This window comes from Borostomias antarcticus (assembly GCF_949987555.1).
Source record: "Borostomias antarcticus genome assembly, chromosome: 1".
In the NCBI taxonomy this organism is placed as follows: Eukaryota; Metazoa; Chordata; class Actinopteri; order Stomiiformes; family Stomiidae; genus Borostomias; species Borostomias antarcticus.
In genome coordinates, this window is record NC_140234.1 from 51,411,401 (window position 1) to 51,436,680 (window position 25,280).

The following is a 25,280-nucleotide window of genomic DNA, read 5'->3' on the forward strand; positions in this document are numbered from 1 at the left end:
GCAGGGACAGGTACCAACCAGGGACTGCTTTTCACTGTGGGGCGGGACAACAGTTAAAACGCAGTCCCCGATTGGCCCGGTATGGTCTGGATTTTGGCATAATCGCTCTGGAGGACCGTTCTGCTTTAGTGAAACAGGATGTGAGCTTGCGAGAACGGGATGGTCGTACCAGGCTACTGGTTTACAGCCACGCACAAAAAACGCCTCCAGTAGCTATCCCAGAAGTCCGCAAACCAGGAAGTGATTCTTCTGATGTCCCTATAGTAAGGTTGTGTATTTTCGTATTTTCACAATGATGGAAGAGGAAGAACTAGAATTTGCAGAGGATTTTGAGGCTATATTGCACCTCTCACTAGAGGTGCAGCAGGCAATTGAACAGGTAGGTAATAATAAATGTGTTATCAGGGATAGTTTGTTGTCTTGCTAACGCAGGAAATGAAGATAACGCTAGCTAGCTAGTTTCATACCTAGCCAGCTGGGTGAGCAAGCTAACGTTAACGTTAAACGTAAACACTAACGTTAGCTATCATCTGTTTCCTTTGCTGCTCTTGATGTTATTGTAAATCATGCATATCGGACGTGAATTCAACGGCCGATGTCAGCTAGCTGGCTGGTTTAACTGTAGTCTGTTTGTTTTCTAGCTAACGTTAGGTAGTCTATCAGGTGCTGTTTCAAATACCTGCTTCTACTGCTACTTCAAATGCCTGCTGTGTGTTTTTAAGGTTTTTCCCAGTCAAGACCCATTGGACAGAGCTGATTTTAATGCTGTGGAGTACATCAATACATTGTTCCCTACTGAACAGGTAAGAGTGTTGTTATGCACATTATGCACTTTGCTGCTGGGACACACTCCACCAAAACCCAAGCAAACAATGTAGTCCTTAAGACACTTGTCAGCGTCAGTGAAGACGAAGTAGTAGCTACAACATCTCACCCTCGGGTGGGACTGGTAGAGCTCTTCTTGTCTTATTATTTGAAGAACCCATCAAGTCTTTTCAAGGGTACGGTCCTGGATGTGACTCCTGCAGGGTTAATACAGGGCGCGTGGAATGTAAAGCCTGTAATAGAGAGGCCATTGTGGACTGCAATGGAAATACTGTAGTGCTGACAGATGTCCACCAGAGTGCGCTGTTTAATGAGTAATGGCTATGCTGCTACCCTAATAGATTCACATTTCAGGCATTTTGGAGTATTTTTGATGTGCAACTGAGGCAATGACAGTTTGGTTTAGATGCAGCATCTGCAACATATTGTAGTGGCAGGGTTAACCTTGAAAACAGTGGATAAGCCATAACAACAAATCCTTTCAGACTACTGTGTTAAAGATAAACAAACCTATAATACCGAAATAAGGACCTAATTTCATGATTGCTTGTTTCCTCCACAGTCGCTGGCTAATATTGATGATGTGGTGAACAAGATTCGCCTGAAGATTCGGTAACTACACCATTGATTATGGGTTCCTTTAACCAGGAAAAAACAAAGGCCCATAGTTTCCCCTGGCCAGATCAAGTGGTCAGGAGAAGATCAGTCACCATTGTGCATATTCAAATCATGGTGAGTTTAAGTGTGTGACTGAGGTGCCATTTTGTTTCCTGTGTCCTCAGGCGCCTGGATGACAGCATTAGGACAGTGGTGAGAGGCCAGACCAACGTGGGACAAGATGGCAGACAGGTAAGGAGACCTGGGCCCTGTACTACGAAACTAGCTCAACATATCCAGGATAACTTTTCGCTAGCTCGCTCGAGTAAACCAAATCAATCACGGATAAGCGGTACCATGACGGTGGCTATGAACTCTACCCATCTGGTTCAATCTAGCTATGAGTGCGTTCACGGTAAAAAGGGAGGTATTTGCACATCGCATACCTTAGTATGGGTATTCGGACACGACCATGGACAAGGCAAACAATACGCATAACCAAGTTCCGTCCACCGCATTTTACACAAGAGGAGCAATATGTTATAGAAAAATGAACAATATAATCCAGGCACAACACAGTTGCTACTGCCAAAGGCAGGAAGGAAAGCTGGAAAAATATCACCGACTGCCTAAGTATCATCAATATCCTCCTCATGAACACGAGTAGGATAGATCATTGGGCTATGCCTATTATGGCGTGTAAAGCGATTGTAGCCTATGTCTATATATCTTATTCTTTGAGCTGCAACCCCATGAGCCTGGCAAGGGACGCTTAAATAAAGCAAATGTAGGCTATACTTTTGAATAGTTTCAGGTTGGAGTAGACAATGTGATGTCTCTATACAAGTGGAGTTTAGAACTAGAGATTAAGATAAAACATTAGGATGGAAAAAGTGAAGCTTGAGGTGGAGAAGTAGGCTATAAGCCTACGGGGAAAAAAGTATTTCAGTAGGCCTATAACGTCATTGATGGTCAGGCATTGGTGCTATAACAATTCAACTAAAATATAGCCTACTTCTCTTTGTTCCTAGGAATGGGAGGCTAGTCTAATAAATCGACAATAAAGACTTGAAAACTGAATAAAAAATGAGCCATTTTTTAACTTGGTTCTCCGCATCCCCCACAGCGTACATGAAACTGCAGGTAGGCTAATAAAACACAAGCCAGTGCATAGACTACCATCTACGGGACTGTAAACGCGCAAGTTCTGGCAAAATATGTCTCAAGCAGCTAAGTCATTCTGCAATTTTTCATATGATATCAGGGAAAGCCAAAGAGGGTTTTGTCAGTTTGTAAAAAGTCTTCTTAAAAGAACCTCTCACTATTAGCGCCCAATTATTTTTAAATTTGCATACTGAAGTTTATGGGATCTTAACATCCATATGCCATTTTCCAAGTGAATTGATCGGTCAGCGGGCAGTGCTTCATACGTTTTGATCCGTAATCTGGAACGTAACCTGCCCCGGAGCAGGTTAGCTCGGCAGCATAAGTTACCATGGCGATATAGCACGATGAAAAGTGATCCACCTTTGTGATACGGATAAACCAGGCTTGAACCTGAAGTTATCGCGCTAACCCCGTAATCCTGTTTCGTAGTACAGGGTCCTGGTTATTCAGTGTGTGGCTGCTACTAATGTTTTTTTTTTTTTGAGCAGCACATTAGAATTTACATAAACCATGTTTTATTGACAGGTTGCGTGCGTGTGTGTGTACATGTATATGTGTATCTGTACCTGAGTGTGTGTGTTTGTGCCTGTGTATCTGGACATGTATGAGTGTGTGTGTGTGTGTGTGTGTGTGAGGGCTCTGGTGGATGGATAGCAGTAGCAGCTCACTGTGAGACCCAGGCCTCCTTTAGATGAGGCCACGTACAGGTGGGCAGACGGTGGTCATAGGGGTCAGTGGTGGGGGGGGGGGGGGGGGCTACTAGTGATGGATGTTAGCGCAGGCTAGAGCACGTTGATGTTGGCGCAGGCTAGAGCACGTTGATGTTAGCGCAGGCTAGAGCACGTTGATGTTAGCGCAGGCTAGAGCACGTTGATGTTGGCGCAGGCTAGAGCACGTTGATGTTAGCGCAGGCTAGAGCACGTTGATGTTAGCGCAGGCTAGAGCACGTTGATGTTAGCCGCCAGCAAAATGAAGGATGGCTATGGCATAATGCTGCTGGCTCTCTCACAAGTATGCATGTACATACCTGTCAGATTCTCACAGGCCATCACTCAAAGACAAACGCACACAAATACGCATGCGCGCACACACACACACGCACGCACAATGCCCCCTCCAGCCCCAACCACGGTCAGTGGTTACAATAGCTGATTGGGTCCATTCAAGCATGGCCTTTAATGTCGCAACCTTCGTCTTATTATGGCAGAGTTGATTCCTCCTCCTGACCCGGCCTGTTCATGAGGCCACACATTCTTTCCTCTCCTCCTTTTCCCCACTCTCTCTCTCCTCTCTCTCCATTCACATTAATGCCATGGAAATGGACAGGATGAGTCAGACTCCCCCCCCCCCCCCGGGTCAAAACGTCGTCTTTTCGGAAAAGAGAGGGGGGTGGGGGGGTGGAGATTCCCCTCTGTAATGTCGGGATTCCATTTGGACCTGTGGTTTTGTGTCCCGCTGTCTTGTTTTTTTGGTGCCGGAGTGTGTCAGGAAAAAGAGGCCTTGATTTAATGCAGACCGTAGCTCTGTCAAGGCACGGCGGGTTTGAGGGAAGGAACGTGACACCGTACGGGGGGGAGTACTGTCTGTCTGTCTGTCTGTGTGTGTGTGTGTGTGTGTGTGTGTTTCGTGTGGTGCTGGGCTAGTCACAGAGATGAGTTGTGTGCTGTTAGTCAGTTCATGTCTGGTCCGGTGGTCTTCTTTTCCCATACTCTGTCACCAGTGGAACACGGGGAAACAGGTCCTGGCAGAGTCCTGCTGGGCCAGGAGGTGGGCCCGGTCCTGCTGGGCCAGGAGGTGGGCCCTGTCCTGCTGGGTCAGGAGGTGGGCCCGGTCCTGCTGGGCCAGGAGGTGGGCCCAGTCCTGCTGGGTCAGGAGGTGGGCCCTGTCCTGCTGGGTCAGGAGGTGGGCCCTGTCCTGCTGGGTCAGGAGGTGGGCCCGGTCCTGCTGGGCCAGGAGGTGGGCCCGGTCCTGCTGGGTCAGGAGGTGGGCCCTGTCCTGCTGGGCCAGGAGGTGGGCCCGGTCCTGCTGGGTCAGGAGGTGGGCCCTGTCCTGCTGGGCCAGGAGGTGGGCCCGGTCCTGCTGGGTCAGGAGGTGGGCCCGGTCCTGCTGGGTCAGGAGGTGGGCCCTGTCCTGCTGGGTCTGGAGGTGGGCCCTGTCCTGCTGGGTCAGGAGGTGGGCCCTGTCCTGCTGGGTCAGGAGGTGGGCCCTGTCCTGCTGGGTCAGGAGGTGGGCCCGGTCCTGCTGGGTCAGGAGGTGGGCCCGGTCCTGCTGCGTCTCTGGTCTCAGTGCTGAAACCCACTCAGCCATTTCCATCTCACACAGAAGGAAAATCATTTCTGCAGACGGAAAGACAGAAAGGTACTCATTACAGAAAGAGAGAGGGTGGGAGGGAGGGAGGGAGAGTGTGGGGGGAGGCAAAGGGAGAGAGATGGAGGGAACTAGGAAAGTGGTGAAAGCACTGGCTCAAGCTTGCCTGGCACAATGAAAAGATTCAACTGTAGACTTGTGTCCCATGGTGTAGGAGAGGAATAGAGAGAGGATGAGGAGAGGGAGAGCGGGATGAGGAATAGACAAGAAAGGAGAAAAGCGCGAGGAGGAGAGGATGTGGAGTAGGGCGGGAAGGCTCTGCCCAGCCAGTGCTTAGTCTGTCACGCAGCACTTACCAGCTGGGCTGGGTGGAGATGAGATGTTTGCTTCAGATGCCCGGGCCCCAGGGGGTAGAATGCCTGTGTGTGTGTGTGTGTGCGTGCATGTGTGTGCGTGCATGTGTGTGTGTGCACGTGTGTGTGTGTGTGTGTGTGTGTGTGTGTGTGTGTGCATCAAATGGTTTCCACCTATTTCTCCAACATCAAAGAACCCCCTTTCCATGTGTGCGTCTTCAAGTCCTGTTCTTAAAGACACACATACACATTAGGCTTCTTCACACTGGCAGCTCTATGCTTGGCCAGTGTGTATTTGGTGGATTATACAATGGCAGAGGCTCATTAACTAACCAAACATTTGATATCAATTACACAAACACACCCATTCGTTCACTCCAGTTCATTTTAACTGCGTTTAGACTGGTTCGTAGTTCAGCTGTAGCCAACCATGCAGAGTAGAGTACACTCCCTTAAAATCCCCCACACACCCCCACCCCCACACAAACACCCAACACACACCTACCCACACACACCCACCCACACCCACACACACCCACCCACGCACACACTAACCCCGTACAGCTGGACGTCCCCATTTGGCCAGATCACATGGTCAGGTCAGCTGTGTGTGCGTGCGTGCGTGCGTGCGTGCGCGTGTGTGTCTGTGTGTGTGTCTGTGTGTGTGTGGCAGCCGGGATCTGGCCCTGCATGTGGATTGGACTTGGATAGATGTCTCATTGTTGCTTTTGGCATCTGGATGTACTTATTAGAGAAGACTGGGCTGGGAACCTCCTGGAGAAGTCAGCATAAATATTTAATCTGAACTCAGGAAGAGACATTTACAGCTTGTTTGGATCCTGTGCTTTCATCTACTCACCCATTGTCTTCTCTCTCTGTCTCTCTCTCTCTACTCTGTACTTAGCCTACTCTCTTATTCAGTTTGGATTTCAGCTTCTCCGTTGATTGTTTTAGTTGAGCCTCACCACGTATGCGGCCTCAGCCTCACCACGGACCCTGGTCTCCTGCAGCGGAGACGGTCACGGTCGAGGTGTAGCCTGCGTCTCCCAGGACATGCATATGGCCAGCCAATTCAGTCCCAAGCACATTAGAACTTTTCAAATGCCTACGATTGTTCCGTCTGGTAAAAGCTTGGCGTAGAGGGGTTAGGGATGAGGTTAGGGATGAGGACGAGAACACGGTGAACGCCGCTCTGTACTGTCTGGTGTCACGACCGCCACATCTGACCTTAATCCACTGCTGACACGGGACAGGAGAAAGATAACTGCCTCGTCATCATGGGGGCCATCCCAGCTATTTCATCTCGCTCCCTGAATGGAATCCCCTCATCCCCCCCCCCCCCCCCCCCCAAACCTCTTTCCAAAACTCCCTAAATAGAGTCCACATGTGTGGCGTTGCTCTATTTTTGCTGGGGAGACATCCAGCCTCCCCCTCCTCTAGCTCTGGGAACAGGAGATGGGGAAGTATGTCTATACATGTGTGTTGTGGGTGGGTGACCGGGTGGGTGTACAGTATATTCAAGTGTGCACGCGTGTGTGGGTTGAGTGTGTGAACGGCGTTTGTGTGTTTACAGAGAGAGATGGTGATCTGAGAGAGATAGTGATCTGAGAGAGATAGTGATCTGAGAGAGATAGTGATCTGAGAGAGAGAGAGTGATCTTAGAGAGATGGTGATCTGAGAGAGATAGTGATCTGAGAGAGATAGTGATCTGAGAGAGATAGTGATCTGAGAGAGAGATAGTGATCTGAGAGAGAGATAGTGATCTGAGAGAGATAGTGATCTGAGAGAGAGTGATCTGAGAGAGATGGTGATCTGAGAGAGATAGTGATCTGAGAGAGAGAGAGTGATCTGAGAGAGATAGTGATCTTAGAGAGATAATGATCAGAGAGAGATATAGTGATCAGAGAGAGAGAGTGATCTGAGAGAGATGGTGATCTGAGAGAGATAGTGATCTGAGAGAGAGATAGTGATCTGAGAGAGATAGTGATCTGAGAGAGAGATGGTGATCTGAGAGAGAGATAGTGATCTGAGAGAGATAGTGATCTGAGAGAGATAGTGATCTGAGAGAGATAGTGATCTGAGAGAATGATCTGAGAGAGATGGTGATCTGAGAGAGATAGTGATCTGAGAGAGAGAGAGTGATCTGAGAGAGATGGTGATCTGAGAGAGATAGTGATCTGAGAGAGAGATGGTGATCTGAGAGAGAGATGGTGATCTGAGAGAGATAGTAATCAGAGAGAGAGATAGTGATCTGAGAGAGATGGTGATCTGAGAGAGATAGTGATCTGAGAGAGATGGTGATCTGAGAGAGAGATAGTGATCTGAGAGAGATAGTGATCTGAGAGAGAGAGTGATCTGAGAGAGATAGTGATCTGAGAGAGATAGTGATCTTAGAGAGATAGTGATCTGAGAGAGAGTGATCTGAGAGAGATGGTGATCAGAGAGAGATAGTGATCTGAGAGAGATGGTGATCTGAGAGAGATAGTGATCTGAGAGAGATAGTGATCTGAGAGAGATAGTGATCTGAGAGAGAGATAGTGATCTGACAGAGAGAGTGATCTGAGAGAGAGAGTGATCTGAGAGAGAGAGTGATCTGAGAGAGAGAGTGATCTGAGAGAGAGATAGTGATCTTAGAGAGATAGTGATCTGAGAGAGATAGTGATCTGAGAGAGATAGTGATCTGAGAGAGAGAGTGATCTGAGAGAGAGAGTGATCTGAGAGAGAGAGTGATCTGAGAGAGATGGTGATCTGAGAGAGATAGTGATCTGAGAGAGAGAGTGATCTGAGAGAGAGATAGTGATCAGAGAGAGAGTGATCTGAGAGATGGTGATCTGAGAGAGATGGTGATCTGAGAGAGAGAGTGATCTGAGAGAGAGAGTGATCAGAGAGAGAGATAGTGATCTCAGAGTGATAGTGATCTCAGAGAGATAGTGATCTGACAGAGAGAGTGATCTGAGAGAGAGAGTGATCTGAGAGAGATGGTGATCTGAGAGAGATAGTGATCTGAGAGAGATAGTGATCAGAGAGAGATAGTGATCTGAGAGAGATGGTGATCTGAGAGAGATAGTGATCTGAGAGAGAGAGTGATCTGAGCCATGAGCAGTCGGTCTCTCCCGCTTCCTCCTGTCCCCGGCGAGGTTAAATACAGGAAATGAGGATTAGAAGGGAGGCCAGACTCAACCAGAAGAACCCGCTTCTCAGTCTGGATCCTCAGGCTCTGATGTTTGCCGTCTTTGATCGTTTGGCTAGGCCTGGGGTTGTTTTGGGCGGCCTGATTGAAGGTAGTTTGTTTGCTATAGCTCCTCGTCTTGTCTCCAGGGCCCTGTTTGAATGCGAGGAGAAGACAGCCTACCTGGTCATGGCTAGAAGGGATACAGCTACGGACGGTGTATAAGAACGGTGAGGGCTAGTTCCTATAAACGCAGGGGCCATTTAGTGTTAAGGCTAGGGTTAAATTAAGGTTAGGCTTAAGGTAAGGATTAAGGGTTAGGTTTAGGGTTAAGGTTAGGCTTAGGTATTGGGTTGGGTTAAGGTTAGGGTTGGGGTTTAGGGTTGGGGTTAGGGTTTGACCGGTCTCTGCATTTATGGGAACTAGCCTTCTATATAGGTTGTAGCTGTACCCCATCTAGCCACAACCAGCCTTCCTTCCTCTCTTCAAGGATGCAGTGGCCGATCTAAGAGAGGCAGATTGCTTTAAGCAGTTGAGTTAGGCCGGGGTATAATCTGTAGCTTTCCATATCCAATCACCTAATGTGATTACATCAAGAAAGCTAGAAAGGGAGTTGGTCCTGGGTGTTGCGTTTGGAAGCCATGAAGATGGATGATTCCAAACGCAACATCCAGGACCAACTCCCTTTCTAGCTTCCTTGATGTAATGCCCACATAAGCTTGTGACCACAAACATGGTCCCATGGTCAGATTCCCTTCCCTGGCTTTTTTGGTCAACAATTTTTAAATGAGATGCTCCTGACGTTCTTGTGGTGTAAGAAGAATCTGCAGCAGTAATAGGGTTGGTGACCCTGAAGCCTTAGTCCTGTATGGCCCAGTGCATTGGAATCTAGAGCAAAGCTCCTGTCTCTTCTGGTTTAAAGGGATACCCCACATTTTTACCCCCATCTTTTATCTTTTTCCATTCATCTTGACCCCTGTTGACTCATCCGGTTGTAGTTACCAGGTAAAATGGGCTGCTGTCTTGTTCAAGTGCACACCACACCCTCTGCAGGCTAGTGTCCTGTTGACCTTGAGTGTTGGTCTATGACCCTTAAGACGCAAGACTCTTCCTTGAAAGGAAAAAGGAATCCACCACTGTCAACATTGTGTGTGTGTGTGTGTGTGTGTGTGTGCGTGCGCGCGCGTGCGTGTGTGTGTCTGCGTGCGCGTGCGTGTGCGTGTGTGCATGCATGCTTATGTTTCTGCCAGGGTGTGTCTGTGTGCGTTTATTTTCATGTCTTATCTGTGTGTGTGTGTGTGTGTGTGTGTGTATGTGTGTGTGTTTCTGCCTGCGTGTGTGTATGTGTGTGTGTGTTTCTGCCTGCGTGTGTGTGTGCGTGTGTGTGCGTGTGTGCATGTGTGTGTGTGTGTGTGTGTGTGTGTGTGTGTGTGTGTGTTACTGTGTTAGCATGGCCGTCCACTTGAGGCTTGTAAAAGTGGTAAATTCCTTGGGCAGCTGGTGCCGGCTGTTAGCATTCCATGTGTGTGTGAAAGAGAGGGAGAGAGGGGAGCCAACGTCGTCTCCAACACTGCCATAGCATTTGGGCCAGGCATGAAACCTCCCCAATTACGACTGGCATCGGATGGCGCAGGCAAAGCCCAACTCAGACCATCAAAGCCCAGCTGCCCGGCCCTAAAGGGAAACATTAGATAGCAATTAAACTATACAACAATGTGAAAAGCATCACTCTGATCTCCTGTCATATTGAAGCTCTTTGTTCAAGTTGATATTCAACACCCTGTTCCAACTTGGGCTGGGCAGACTAGAGGGTCCTCTTTAACCAGGATGTTGGCTGCTACTAGACCTCGCTCAGGATGCAACATATGTTTTGCTATATGTTTTGAATAGACAAATCCTTAGCTGGTATATCTTGCTAGCCTATAGGAATATTCACACCTCACTGTTTTGGTCAAGCTGCCATGAGCTGGGGTCTCCTCCTGTTCTGAATGTCAGAAGCTTTCAGAAGCATAATGTTGTACATATAAACCCTGAAGTGTTCATCTGGTTTCCAACTAGCCTGTCAATCAGTCAGTCCGTTAGTGATTTTGTATTTAACCTGGCTTAGGCCTAATAACCGGCCCCTGGCATGGACCTAGGACCAGCTACGACCAGGATAGTCCCTCACGCCGTCCCTGGCAACCAAGAGAAGTTCTTCCTTACTGGAATGTAAGAGTAAACTGTGGGAAACTCGCTCCTTAAGCTTCATCATGCCATTCCCCTGCTGAGGCACGTAGAGAGGCTGACTATGAAGTAGTACAACCTAGGAGGGTGGAGAGTATTATGAGACCAAATGGCCACATTTGTTTTATGATATAGGCCTAGCCTTAACTGATGACCGTAGGAAAGTTACAGGCCTGCATTTTAATCCTTTTTGGACAAGTGCATTTGTAGAGAGATATTTGCAAGATGGTGAACATGAACTGATTTCAAAAATCTAATTGTCCTCCTCCTGTCCCTCTCGCTGCATGCCAGGCTCTGGAGGAGGCCCAGGTCGCTATCCAGCAGCTCTTTGGCAAAATCAAAGACATCAAGGACAAGGCTGAGAAGTCTGAGCAAATGGTGAGTTAACACAGGCAATCAATACACAACCCAACCAACAAACACAAAACCAACCAACCAACCATTCAACCAATCAACCAGCACACAACCCAACCAACCAACACACAACTCAATCAACCAACACAAAACCAACCAACCAACACACAGCCAACTAACCAACCAACCAACACACAACTCAACAAACCAACACAAAACCAACCAACCAACACACAACCTAACCAACCAACACACAGCCAACTAACCAACTAACCAACCAACACACAACCAAACCAACCAGCACACAGCTAACTAGCCAACCAACCAACACACAGCCATCTAAGCAACTAACCAACACACTACACAACCAACCAACACACAGCCAACTAACCAACTAACCAAACACACAATCCAACCAACCAACCCACAGCCAACTAACCAAACAAACAACACACAACCCAACCATCCAACATACAGCCAGCCAACCAACCAACCATCGAACCAACCAACCAACCAACACACAACCCAACCAACCAATCAACTAACCAACACACAACCTAACCAACCAACACATAACCAATTAACCAGTCAATCAACACGCAACCAAGCCAACTAACCAACCAACACAGCCAATTAACTAACCAACCAACACACAACCAATTAACCAACTAACCAACTCACAACCAATTAACCAACTAACCTACCTACCTACCAACTAACCTACCTACCTACCAACCAACACACACACACACACACACACACACACACACACACAACCCAACCAACCAACACACAACTCAACCAACCAATCAACCAACCACCGTTCTTACCTGTATCGGATCCTTGGGAGACCACCTCAACACACAATATTGGGGCTCACTGACAAAAAGGCTTACACCACTTCCCCAACCACAACCACTAGAGCAACCATTTTGTCTGTCAAGTCCATAGCTTGGCGCTGTCTGGAATGGCAATGCAGCCATGTGAGGACTCGTATATCCTATATGTAGGGAGTGTTATTTTAAGTGAAGGTAATGCTCCTGCCATATGGTCTGTGTGCGCGTGACAGGGGAGGGGGCGGTCACAGGAAGGCCACTGGGCTGGGTGGGTACAGTAAAGAGGGAGGGAGAGGGGAACAATAGAGACGGAGACCCCTCCCTCAACGGGTATGTTTGAGCAATCACTCCTCACATCACCCCCCCCCCCCCCACCCTCTCTCTCTCTCTCTCTCTCTCTCTCCCTCTCCCTCTCTGAATTCAATTAAATAAGCTTTATTGGCAGGAAATACTCGTAATACACGTAAATATTGCAAAAACATAGAGCTAATTAAATAACAAACAAACAAACAATGACGATAACAAGATTGTACTCATACAAATGTATATAAATAAGAAATGCTGTAATAAATGGTAATTATAATTATTATCTCTCTCTCATCTCAGGTTAAGGAGATAACCAGAGACATCAAGCAGCTGGACCACGCTAAGCGTCACCTGACCACCTCCATCACCACCCTCAACCACCTGCACATGCTGGCCGGGGGCGTGGACTCTCTGGAGTGGGTGTCCTGGTTATAGCGGCACCTATGGGCACAGTCCAGACTAGACCCCATACACTGATGGACCCGCACTGCTGCAGACTGACCATGTGTGTGTGTGTGTGTGTGTGTGTGTGTGTGTGTTTCAGGGCCATGACCAGGAAGAGGCAGTACGGAGAGGTGGCTAACCTGCTACAAGGAGTGGTCAATGTGCTTGAACACTTTCAGAAATACATGGGCATCCCACAGATCAGACAACTCTCCGAGAGGTGAATATCCATGGTTATATACACACACACACACACACACACACACACTGCAGCAGTATCACAGAACTGACAGGAGCACAAATTCAGAATACAACCATGGACAGCATTGCCTTGTGTTTAGCTGGATTTCTCTGTGAAGTTTATTTATCGGTGGAGGTGGTGGACTGATGCCAAAACAGAAGTATTCACACGCACGCAACACACACACACACACACTGACAGACACACACACACACACACACACACACGCACACATGCACACACACACTGGCCGACACACATCCACAGGAAGGAAACACAGAATAGGGCCTCTTTATTCCTGCATTTTTCCACTTAGGGAGCACAGAGACTGCACTCCTCCAGCATTGTGTGTGTGTGTGTGTGTGTGTGTGTGTGTGTGCGCGCGCGCCCATGTGTGTATGTGATTGAAAGGGTAGGCCTTCTGTCCGTTCTTCATGTCTCTCCCCGACAACAGGAACAGATCTGTGGGTGTGTTGAGCGCCAGGCCAGACCAGGCCAGACCCTGTGTAGAGTCGGGTCAGTGAGTGAAGTCTGTGTTCAGCCCACGCACTCCCTGGCCCCGTCTCCGTCAGCGCGGATCTGTTTTGCTTGGATTGTTTGATAAAGTCATGGGGGAGGGTGTGTGAGGGGAAAATTAGTGTGGTTTTATGACTGTTCCCCCAAACCTTTATGGTTATCTTGAGAGAGAGTATGCGTGTGTGCGCATGTGTGCGTGCGCGCGGTCTCTTGACCATTACTAAAGGGCAATGCCTCCCAAGTGAAATGCAGTTTTGTCTGAGAATATGTTGAGACAGGAGATACCCACGCACACACTGCACACACAAACGCACTATTCAAGTACACACACGCACACACTGCAAACACAAACTATTTAATAACTCATACACACACACACACACACACACACACACACACACTGCACACACACCAAAAATGTCTTTGTTTAGGCTGGCCCATAATAGTTTCTGGCCCTGTTTGAGTTATTCCTCAATAACAAATAATAATACAATAGACACAGGCTAGCGTCATGTTTTGAGTTGAAGCCCAGGGACCGGTGGAATGTGCACTGGGATGTTTTGACGGTAAGGTGTGGCAGAAATGAAACAACAGCTGTATGGCAGGACTGAGTCTCCTGAAGAAACAGACTAGAAGAAGGAAAGAGAGAGAGACGGAGAGAGAGGGACAATGGGAGAGACAGTTGGAGAGGTAAACAGTCAGGATTGAGGCAGACGATGAGGAGGAGAGATGGAAGGGCAGAAAGGCTAAGAAACTGACAGACGGCCAGAGGTTGGAGAAATGGACAGAGCCAAGCCCCCAGGATTCGAAATCTAAAGTGAAGGCCTATTGAACCGCGCCATCTTGGCTAGATTTGTAGTCACTTGGCTATTTCCGGTTACTTTTGACTTGCGCAGTTGAGCTTCTCTGGCCGACGCGCGTCCACGCACGTTCCCGGCTCTCCCCGCTTTGATTTAGCAATGAAAACCGGCTTGCATATTAACCTGTTTTTGTCAAATATATCAATTGGAGAAATTATTTTTTGATCCTGGCATCTTAGTTTTAACAAGTTAAATATAATTGAACATGTTTTGTTTGCTAGTAGATGGTATTCATTCCGTTCGCGATAACGTTATTGCAGCCAGGCTAAATTCCTCCAGGGAGCCAGTGACAGGCGAGTTGAAGAGCTTCACTCCCCGCCAGCAGGAGCTCTGGCCGCGGCTACCGCATCTCGGAAAACCCGCTGAGTTCGTGGCTGCTATTTCACACTCGCCCTTGATCAATCCCAATACCGATCCATGGTAATAATGAATCAATCGTTCAGATCAGATCGGCAGTGCTGCATGCATGTTACAACATCATTGTTAGCTTTATTAACATAACCATAGCCTACATTTATCTCTCTAACGTTAGGCTATCCATCTTACACCAGTCGGCCATTCGATAGCTGGAAGCGGTCAACGCCAACGTTGACTGAAAACACCCAAACTCAGTGTATCGTTTCATCTTCATGCTACACATCAACTCCTTTACATTGTATGTGAATAAATTCCTGTTATTCTAAAAATATCCCATTTCTGTCCATTCCTGGAAAAGGCTAATAATTGCTGTCAAATGATCACTCCAGTTTATCACCGTATCCCACTACCATTTCAACTATGCACAGGAGGTTGTCTTGTGGTCATTTTCATTAAAAAAATGATTAGCCTGATCAGTTTGTTGTATGTATTAAGCCCTTAATACCTTAATACCCTTAAGAAATGTGAACTTTTTCGTGGACGCGCGTCGGCCAGAGAAGCTCAACTGCGCAAGTCAAAAGTAACCGGAAATAGTCAAATGACTACAAATTTTGCCAAGATGGCGCGGTTCAATAGGGCTTCATTGTTGATAGCGGCCAGTGAATGGAGTGGCTGTATCCAGTTTATATAATACATCCATGGACAGAGCACAGACAGATGGTTGGTCAGGGGTCAGGGGTCAGGGCACCATCCTGCAGAGTCTGGCAGGGGTGTCCGTCCGCCTGTTGTGTTTGTATCCATGTGAGTCTGTTTATTTGTGTCCTCCCTCTTGTTTTCTCTGGAATGTTATTTTGCTTCAGAATGGCCTGCGAGGGCACTCATGCTCCAGGGGCTGGGCAAACCCCAGATACTGACCCTCACCTGGGCTCACACACTGGGAGTTTTCTCCCCTGGTCTAGTAGAGGAAGTCTGTCACACAGTGGTAGTTTTCTCCCCTGGTCCAGTAGAGGAAGTCTGTCACACACTGGGAGTTTTCTCCCCTGGTCCAGTAGAGGAAGTCTGTCACACAGTGTCAATGTCCTGAGTCCTCCTGACCTACTTTGGTCCAGGTCAGGTCATAGCATTGTCAGTAAACACCTCATTTGTTTTTCTACTAACTAATGTAATCCAGAACTGGGCCCTAACTTCACCTCCAATGTTCACAAACACTGCAACGTTTTCTCTTTAGGCTTTTCAACATTTTCTCAATGCTTCATTGTTCACCTCAGAGTGAAGGCGGCCCAGAGTGAGCTGGGTACCCAGATCCTGGCGGACTTCGAGGAGACCTTCCCCTCGCAGGGCTCAAAGGTAGCAAACAATCACATGATTCATGTGTGCTGCTCGTTTGTCTGTGTGTTATCCAATTGCATATATATACATGTTCATGGTACAGTGTATATATATATATATATCTAATATAACATAATATAAGATATATTTATATATATATTATATTTTATATATTATATATTATTATTATATATATTATATCTATGTTACTAATGATACTAATAGATATCATATATATAATATAATAATATAGAATATATAAAGGAATATGTATGTATGTATATATATTATATATATATATATATATATATATATATATATATATATGTGTGTGTGTGTTTTTGTATATATGTGTGTATATATATATATATAATATAGATATAATATATATATATTATATCTATTAGTATCATTGACCTGTTGTATCCGCTGTGTCTGCTTGGTCCATCTCTCCATAGAGAACCGGGGGTCCCAGTAACGTCCTGAGGGATGCCTGTCTGGTGGCTAACGTCCTGGACCTGCGGATCAAACAGGAGATCATCAAGAAGTTCATCAGACAGCACCTCTCTGAGTACCTGGTGCTGTTCCAGGAGAACCAGGATGTGAGTACCTCTGACCAGAGGAGGTACTGCCGGCCATGATGTGCCCACTGCCCGGCCCCATAATGTGATTTGAGCCTGTAAACTGTTTGTTTTTGTGTGTGAACTTAGACTCCATCTGTCTGTGTTTGCCTGCCCCCCTCAGGTGGCGTGGCTGGATAAGATCGACCGGCGCTACGCCTGGATCAAGCGCCAGCTGGTGGACTACGAGGAGAAATATGGACGCATGTTCCCAGAGGAGTGGTGTATGACCGAACGCATCGCTGTGGAGTTCTGTCACATCACCAGGTACACACAAACACAGTCTCATTAAGACATAGAAACACACACACACACACACACATTATTGTAGAAGGTATGATGGAAAGTTTTGATATGGGAACACAACCAAACTGGCACCAACCTTACCTGGCATGGCAGTGATTGGATTTCACTTTGTTCCTCGTATTAACACCTCTCAAGATGATTGGTCGGTGTGTGTGCATGCGTGCGTGCATGCGTGTGCACGTTTGTTTGCCTGATCCTCAGCTTGTGTGTTCCTCAGGATCGAGCTGGCCAAAGTGATGCGTACGCGGGCCAAGGAGATTGAGGTCAAGCTGCTACTGTTTGCCATCCAGAGGACGACAAACTTTGAAGGCCTGCTGGCCAAACGCTTCTCTGGATGTACACTGACTGACGGACCTGGGGTGAGACACGCACACACACACACACACACACACACACACACACACAAACACACACACACACACACACACACACACACACACACACACACACACACACACAAACAAACACTGTTGGCCGGTTGTGAGCCTGTCGTGTCAGACTGGGCCGGGTCAATCCAGGTCATGGTGTCCCTACCCTGGGTGTCTGTGTGTCGTATCAGCTGTGGACACAAAGTGCTTTTCTGGAGCATAATGTCTCTTCAACTCCCCCAAAGCCCCAGATTCCCAATAAGCATGTCAGGCATGGACCATTGGGACGTAGTCACTGTCTCCCTGCCCCGTTCCCTCCAGGTAATCCTGGATCTAGAACAGCTGAATATCCTGAAGGGAGGAGGCAACTGAGCAAAGGAAGAAGGGCCATAATGACTGTCCTAAAACTGGTGTGCATGTGTGTGTTCAGCAGAAGAAGCCAGACACGCCTCTGGACTCCACCAACCCGTTCCATGAGGACGAGACGGGAGAGGACGTGGGCTCGGAGAAGGAGGAGGATCTGGACAGGGTGAGGCCTCCGCTAAATGACCCTCTGACCTGGTTCCAGCTTTGACTCCCATTTATTTGTCACGTGTAAAAGTACAGTGTACAATATACATTGAAATGTTGCTGCTGGCTCCGTGGCGTAATTACAAATAATTACAAATACACAGTTAATAAATTACACAAAGCTATAGGAATCTAAACAAATAAAGGTACCGACATGGATGGATTATGTACATTCTATAAATATAAATAAATCCAGGGGATGGGATATATTGTCTGTACAGATAAGGCATGTGTGTGATATGTACATACAGTATATGGCTATATTATATACTAGATATTATATACTAGATATTCTGACACTATATACACTAGATATAGGGACACTATACACTAGCTAGGTGCTGGGTGTCCTGAGGGAAGAAGCTCTTCCTGAGTCTGTCCATGGTGGCCGTGTGGGTGGTACGTTGTCCCTGGGCATAGCGGTGGCCGTGTGGGCGGTACGTTGTCCCTGGGCATAGCGGTGGCCGTGTGGGCGGTACGTTGTCCCTGGGCATAGCGGTGGCCGTGTGGGCGGTACGTTGTCCCTGGGCATAGCGGTGGCCGTGTGGGCGGTACGTTGTCCCTGGGCATAGCGATGGCCGTGTGGGCGGTACTTTGTCCCTGGGCATAGCGGTGGCCGTGTGGGCGGTACGTTGTCCCTGGGCATAGCGATGGCCGTGTGGGCGGTACGTTGTCCCTGGGCATAGCGGTGGCCGTGTGGGCGGTACGTTGTCCCTGGGCATAGCGGTGGCCGTGTGGGCGGTACGTTGTCCCTGGGCATAGCGGTGGCCGTGTGGGCGGTACGTTGTCCCTGGGCGTAGCGGGGAGGACAGTGCGTTGCCTGGGTGGCTGGGGTCCTTCAGGATTCTATTGGCCTTGGTCTTGCATCTCCTGGTGCAGATGTCCTCGAGATAGATGTCCTTTGACCTCAGGAACCAGGGACACACATTTAACCATAAGAGATCACTGATCCTGTCTCACAACATGTTAGTGGAAAGGAATTCCCTTTATTAGGTCAATATGGGTGTATTTTTTGAAATTTAATTTAATTTAATTTTTTTAATAGAAGAACTGTTGACCTGTAGTTATAGCTGCCCAGTTAGCTCAGTTGGTAGAGCTTGATACTCTTGATCTCAGGGTTGTCGGTTTGAACCCCGCGTTGGGCGCAGCTGGGCATTTCATTGTACATGCTACTCTTATCATGTGCATATTATGATGAATGAATAAACCAGATTCTACTATGTAGATAAAGATACCGTTTTTATTCAGCGTCGGTGCAGAGTCTGTAGTAAAGAGGTCAAGCTAGGTCAAGAGATTGAGTCACAGCCACTGTTGTTTGATCGTTAACATTCACTTCTCTGCCTAGACAAAGAAGCCCAAGGCGCCTGAGAACCCCTTCCATGGCATCGTGTCCAAGTGCTTCGAGTCTCACCTCTATGTCTACATAGAATCTCAGGATAAGTAAGTCACACACACACACACACACACACACACACACACACACACACACAGTGTCGCGTAGACTCAAAAGTGGGTGTGTTCGCTTGTGTAGAGCTGGCACCAACATCTCTTTTCCATTCCCCCCTATCAAACATCCCTCTCTTTCTCTCTCTCTGTCTCTTTCTTGTTTCTGTGTCTCTCCGCTGAGCCAGAAATGTTTCCCATTAGCCACACGACCACAAAAGCTGAGAGAGGGATCGAAAAGTGCAGCCACAGCAGATCTCACTCTCTCTCTCTCTCTCTCTCTCTCTCTCTCTCTCTCTCTCTCTCTCTCACACACACACACGCGCTTTGTCTCCTTTCCTGCGTCTTTCCCCCATGCCTGTTTCACTTTCCTCTTGTCTCTCTCTCCCAGCTTCCCTCCGTCTCTCAACCAGCCTCTCTCTCTCTATGTTCCCCTTCTGTCACCCTCTTCCCCCTCCACCCCCGGGGGTCTCTCCCAGGAACAGAGCACTGTTCTGGGGGCTGGCCTCTCTCCCCGGAGCCCCTAGGTCTTCGATCTCTGGAGCGTTGAGCTTTAGTCTGGCTGGGAGACCAACGTGACCCATTCTCTCTGGCTACGGCCTGCTTTCTCACCAAGCCCAGACTACAACAGGCTTTAGACAGGCTTTTCTTCAGAAGGTCTCTACCCAGTGGAACAGAACAGGAGTGAATCGGGACTTGGTTGTTAAAGAGTTTTTTTTTTTTCTGGCTCACTTTCATAGGAACATTGTGCAGGCAAACGAAGCCGACATTAGCCTTAAAGGACACTGGAGAGGACTGGCCCCACATTGCACCAGTCACATGTGGGGGTTCTCAGAGGCTGGTGGGAAAGAGTCCAATCACGAGTAAACTTGCTGAGTGTGGTGATTTTGATGTTTTTTATTATCACCATTTAACGTGCGTGTGTGTGTGCGTGCGTCACCTCTCCCCGTCGCCAGGAACCTGGGCGAGCTGATCGACCGCTTCGTGGCGGACTTCCGGGCGCAGGGCCCCCCCAAGGCGGGGACAGAGGAGGGCGGGGCCGTGCTGCCCAGCTGCGCAGACCTCTTCGTCTACTACAAGAAGTGCATGGTGCAGTGTTCCCAGCTCAGCACCGGCGAGCCCATGATCGCCCTCTCCACCATCTTCCAGAAGTACCTGAGGGAATACGCCTGGAAGATCCTCTCTGGTAACCTGCCCAAGTGAGTGAGTGATTAACAGAAGTCGCCAAAGCATACGGTTGATTCCCACACGCTCGGGGGAGGAAGACGAGAAAAAAAAGACACGTGGCGAAAAACTTTGACGGAGGCTGGAGCCGAGACCAGAGATGGATAGCATCTCTCATTAATCCTAGTTTAGGAAAACCGCTGTGCGTGTGATTCTCATTCAAGCAGACCCCAAGCTTTTCACGAACAGGCTCACAACAACAAATAGTCGCTCGATACTAGGACAACCCAGAGAAACATTGTTGATTTAAACAAAAACAACATTCTAAACTGCGGTACGGTCTGAAACAGAAACTAGGCTTTTGACAGATCTGTCCAAAACATTTGTCAGCCTCAAAACGATGACACGCAGAACGCGACCGTATTCACTGCAGTTCACTTTGATGAATGAGCCTGTCATGGTTTCGACTGCTTTATTCCCTCAGAAGCGTGATTGGTCTCTGGGGGGGGGGATTTGTTTGATAGTTGTTGATGTCTCTAGTGGTTCCAGTGTTTGATCCGCGGGCCTGACATGTCATGTGGTTCTGGGGATGTTTATGCAGTGGTGCTGCCTAATAAGCCACGAGCCAGAACAGCTTTGACTCACCGGCCACATTAGAAGGCTAGATTCACTGTGGCAAACGCACACACATATGCACATGTTGTCGCACACGCATGCACAAGCTCATACGTATGCACATGGACACACACACACACTCACACACGTACTCAACCGCACACAGACACACGCTCGCACACAAATAGAAACAGACCACACTCCTCTTGTGGGCATATTGTCTTTGGGAGTTTTAAAGGGGGCCCTTCTAGGGTTAGAGCTATGTAGTGGTTTTCCCAGAAGTCTCGGTTGTGGCATTTATTAATGAGGGCAGCATTGGCTTTATCCCCGTTGCTGTGGTTTGCCCTCCTGTGGTTGCGGCTTGGTAATACCTGAAATAATCCATCATCACGTTTCTTTCATCGACACTCAGAGCTGCTTCCCTCTGTCCTCTCAGAGTTCCAATAACTCATGACACACACTCTTTCCCTCTTTTCCCCTTTCATTCTCTCTCTTTCTCTCCCTCTTATTCTCTCTCTCTCTTTCTCTCTCCCTCTCATTCTCCCTTTCTCTCCCTCATCTTTTTTTTTTCTCTCTCCCCATCTCTCATTCTCTCTTTCCCTTTCTTTCTCTCTCCCTCTCATTCACTTTCTTATTCTCTCTTTCCCCCTCTTATTGTCTCTACCTCTCATTCTGTCTTGTTCAATTAAATTAAATCATTTCTCTTTATTATTATTAATAATAGCAATAACTAATAAAAACTAATGCAACTTTATTTTTATAACACCTTTCATACAAATAAATGCAGCTCGACGTGCTTTACAACAAAATCCACATGCACGGAATGCTTCACATAAAAATAAATATAAAATAGACATAAAATAAACAAAAAGCAGGCAAATAAGATAGAACGCGATAAAAGATGGATAAAAAATCAACACAAATACAAATAATGTATCAATGTTCAATATGGTAGCACTATATCACAGTCTAAAAATGACACGCCTGCCCCGATAATTGAGTATCTTAGAAAGATACAGAACTATGTTCGAACAATTTGGCATTACAAATCATTCATCTGTGTTGCCAAAGCTTTTGACACATTAAAATTGATGTAAATTGCCAAAAAATGAAATAACAATAAATAATAGTAATTAACATTAAAGATTTGCACAGTAATAGTAAGTAAGTAAGTAAGTAGCACTTCTCACAGAGAGGACTCCGAAAGTGCTGCAGGTTAAAATGCATACAAAGAATCAATCAAATTAAAACACAGGAAACAGGATCAGAGTCATAGACATACCTGTACGGGCAAATAGATTCGGCAAACGGCTGTCTAAACAGAAGTGTTGTTAGCTGCTTCTTTGTCCACAGAGGATGCAGCTCTCAAGTCCTGAGGAAGAGCATTCCACAGTGTGGGTGCCAGACTCAAAGGCTCTGTCACCTCTGGTCTTAAGCCTGGTGAGAGGGACAACCAACAGAGCTTGGTCAGCAGACCTCAGTGACCTGCTGGGAGCATGGAGCAGGTCAGACAGATATACAGGTGCCTGACCACGTAGGGCTCTATACGTAATTACAAGAACCTTGAACTGGATCCTAAAATTGACTGGAAGCCACTGCAAGGAAGCCAGGACAGGAGTAATATGCGAAGTTCTACTGGACCTGAGGGTGATGAAAGGATGCTTTGCTGAGGCAAGTAAAAAGAGAATTACAATAATCCAGGCATGATGAGACACAGGCATGGATAATCAATTCTAAGTAAATGAACATTAACACAGTAACAGATGCAGGGTTTTTCCTGGCTCAGAATGGGTCTTTGGGGGGTGATGCGTGTCCAATTTTGGGGGGAAACCTCGGTTTTATGCCGAGTAGCCTACTGCACCAACATGTATAAGCCTATATTCTTCACTGTCTGACTGAACTCACTTTTCACAAGGAAGGAAATATCCTGACATGACACAAAATTGATATGAAGCCAAAATGTTTAAGATACTGATAACCTGTCTATTAATTATCTCGATTACTAGTGATCCAAACCGTGGACAATGCAAGAAAGAGGGATGGGCTGCACTTGAAACAAGCTATCAAACACATTTGGAGAGGATTTGAACTGCTATTTTTATTCTCAATTTTTTGCATTTTGGCACTGGTGATTTTCCTTTGGCCCCCGCTAAAATCTCTTTGAGGGGTGCCAAAAAATCCTCTATGCAGGAAAAACCCTGAGATGTACAGTATTTGTGTGTGTGTGTGTGTGTGTGTGCGTGTGTGCGTGTGTGTGTGCACGTGTGTGTGTGTGTGCGCGTGTGTGCGTGTGCCTGTGTGTGTGTGTGTGTGTGTGCGCATGTGTGTGCGCATATGTGTATATGTGTATATATTACATGTTATATATATTTTTTTAATTTATTTAACATGAGTATATAATCGTGTGTAGCCTGTGGTGTTGTGGTTGTGTTCCATCACTTACTGTCCCTCAGATTGTGGCAGGCAGCAATGAACTGTGCTACAAGTGTAGAGCACTCCAAAGAGTAGTTTACATTTTTCGTTGTTCGTTGAAAATTGGGCAGAACCGATTAAATTTAGGAAAGTAGATTTTTATAATGTTTTAAAAATATATATTTTTCACATTTGGTTGTAAAGTGCAGCTCTGTCTCCACCTCCCTCAGAGAGCAGTGTTGACACAACCTTTCTTCCACAGGCAGCCATGATTTTCGGTGGCGACCAGTTTCAATGGCCAGGCTGTACTCACTGAGTCTGTACTTTGTCAAGGTGGTTCTTAATTTTGTATTGGTTACCCTGGTCAGGTAATCTGCCAGGGTGTACTGTCTATTTAGGGGCACATACTGTAGCACTGCATTTTGCTTTGTGTTTGTGTTTGGCTGTCTCAATACAGTAGGTGATGTAATTTTGCTTTTGATATGTTATAATTTGGTTGACTAATTGATTTTGTATCAATGTACAGTATTACTGGTCTTGAGGCTGTGGGCTGCTTATGTTGCTGAGTGGACTAAGCATCAAGACCAGGGGGGGCTCTTTTCTTTGCTCAACTCTTGGCATTTCAGGGCTTTGTAATGGTATGAATGAGGGTCACTGGTTTTTAAATAGTTCTAAAATTTGTTTGTCCTCTTTTTGAGTTTTGATTAATAATGGATATTGACCTACTACTGCCCTGCATGCATTGTTTGCTGTTCAATTGGATGTTTGTCCCAAGTTTTGATTTGCAAGTGGACCCCACACTTTTCTGCCATAGAGGGCAATTGGCTCAGTTACTGATTCAAATAGTTTAAGCCAAATTCTAATTTGGTGTAAGATTTCAATCTAAATCTGTCATTTTATGGCATAAAATGCCCTGTGTGCTTTCACTTTCAGTTCATTCACTACAAGATTAAAATTTCCTGTGGAACTTAATTTCAGGACTAAATAATTGTATTGTGTGGACTATTCTATGGAATTATTTCCTAGTGTGAGATTTGATGTATTTTCCGTGAGATTTGGATCTTTTCTGGAAGATCCTGGTTCTGGTCTGCTCCGGTCTTAGTGCCAGGGCCCAGGTCTGGCAGAGCTGTTCTAGCAGGTTCAGGTTCTGCTCTAGCCCTTGGAGAGTGGTTGACAGCAGGACCAGGTCATCTACATAGAGTACAGGAGTTTGATTTCTGTGTCATAAAGAATAAGACGAGGTGCTGCAGATTGGCCCAACTCAGTGGCCAATTTATTAATATATATGTTAAATAGCATTGGGCTTAAGTTACAGCCTTTTTTTACCCTGCATCTCCTCTCTCCCTCCCCCCCTCTGCCTGTGCTCCAGGACCAGCAGTAACAGTGGGGGTCTGACTATCAGCAGTCTTCTGAAGGAGAAGGAGGGGTCGGAGGTCGCCAAGTTCACCGTGGAGGAGCTGTGTCTCATCTGTAGCATCCTCAGTACTGCCGAGTATTGCCTGGCCACCACGCAACAGGTCTGACCCCCCCCCCCAACACACACACACACATGCGCACATGCACACACGCACATACACACATTGCAAACAGATATCATACAGAATTAACTCTGTAGAGAGTACTACCAACCACTAACAAGTTGTGTGCACTTGCGCGTGTTTGTGTGTGTGTGTGTGTGTGTGTGTGTGTGTGTGTGTGTGTGTGTGTGTGTGTGTGTGTGTGTGTGTGTGTGTGTGTGTGTGTGTGTGTGTGTGTGTGTGTGTGTGTGTGTGTGTGTATGTATGTCAGTTGGAAGAGAAGCTCAAGGAGAAGGTGGATAAGACCCTGGTGGAGAGGATCAACCTGACTGGAGAGATGGATACCTTCAGCACGTATGTACCTCAGTCCACACACACACA

The 25,280-nt window shown here is 47.0% G+C and overlaps 1 protein-coding gene across 3 annotated transcripts in view; it reads left to right on the forward strand.

Moving 5' to 3' along the window:
* The first annotated feature begins 247 nt into the window (after positions 1-247).
* Positions 248-25,280, forward strand: part of vps53 (VPS53 subunit of GARP complex) — a 33,197-nt gene continuing 8,164 nt past the window's right edge. Inside the window, exons 1-16 of one of the 3 annotated variants that reach the window (XM_084440662.1) lie at positions 254-379; positions 723-803; positions 1,388-1,437; positions 1,608-1,674; positions 10,933-11,019; positions 12,438-12,553; positions 12,682-12,801; positions 15,824-15,902; positions 16,343-16,486; positions 16,629-16,771; positions 17,028-17,169; positions 17,609-17,707; positions 19,094-19,188; positions 20,148-20,390; positions 24,752-24,899; positions 25,171-25,253. In XM_084440662.1, the coding sequence (XP_084296788.1) occupies positions 293-379; positions 723-803; positions 1,388-1,437; positions 1,608-1,674; positions 10,933-11,019; positions 12,438-12,553; positions 12,682-12,801; positions 15,824-15,902; positions 16,343-16,486; positions 16,629-16,771; positions 17,028-17,169; positions 17,609-17,707; positions 19,094-19,188; positions 20,148-20,390; positions 24,752-24,899; positions 25,171-25,253 (1,784 nt within the window). In that variant the 5' untranslated portion in view covers positions 254-292. Of the gene's footprint in view, positions 380-722; positions 804-1,387; positions 1,438-1,607; positions 1,675-10,932; positions 11,020-12,437; positions 12,554-12,681; positions 12,802-15,823; positions 15,903-16,342; positions 16,487-16,628; positions 16,772-17,027; positions 17,170-17,608; positions 17,708-19,093; positions 19,189-20,147; positions 20,391-24,751; positions 24,900-25,170; positions 25,254-25,280 lie in introns of all 3 variants that reach the window. The other 2 variants (XM_084440663.1, XM_084440664.1) reach the window with 2 other exon arrangements.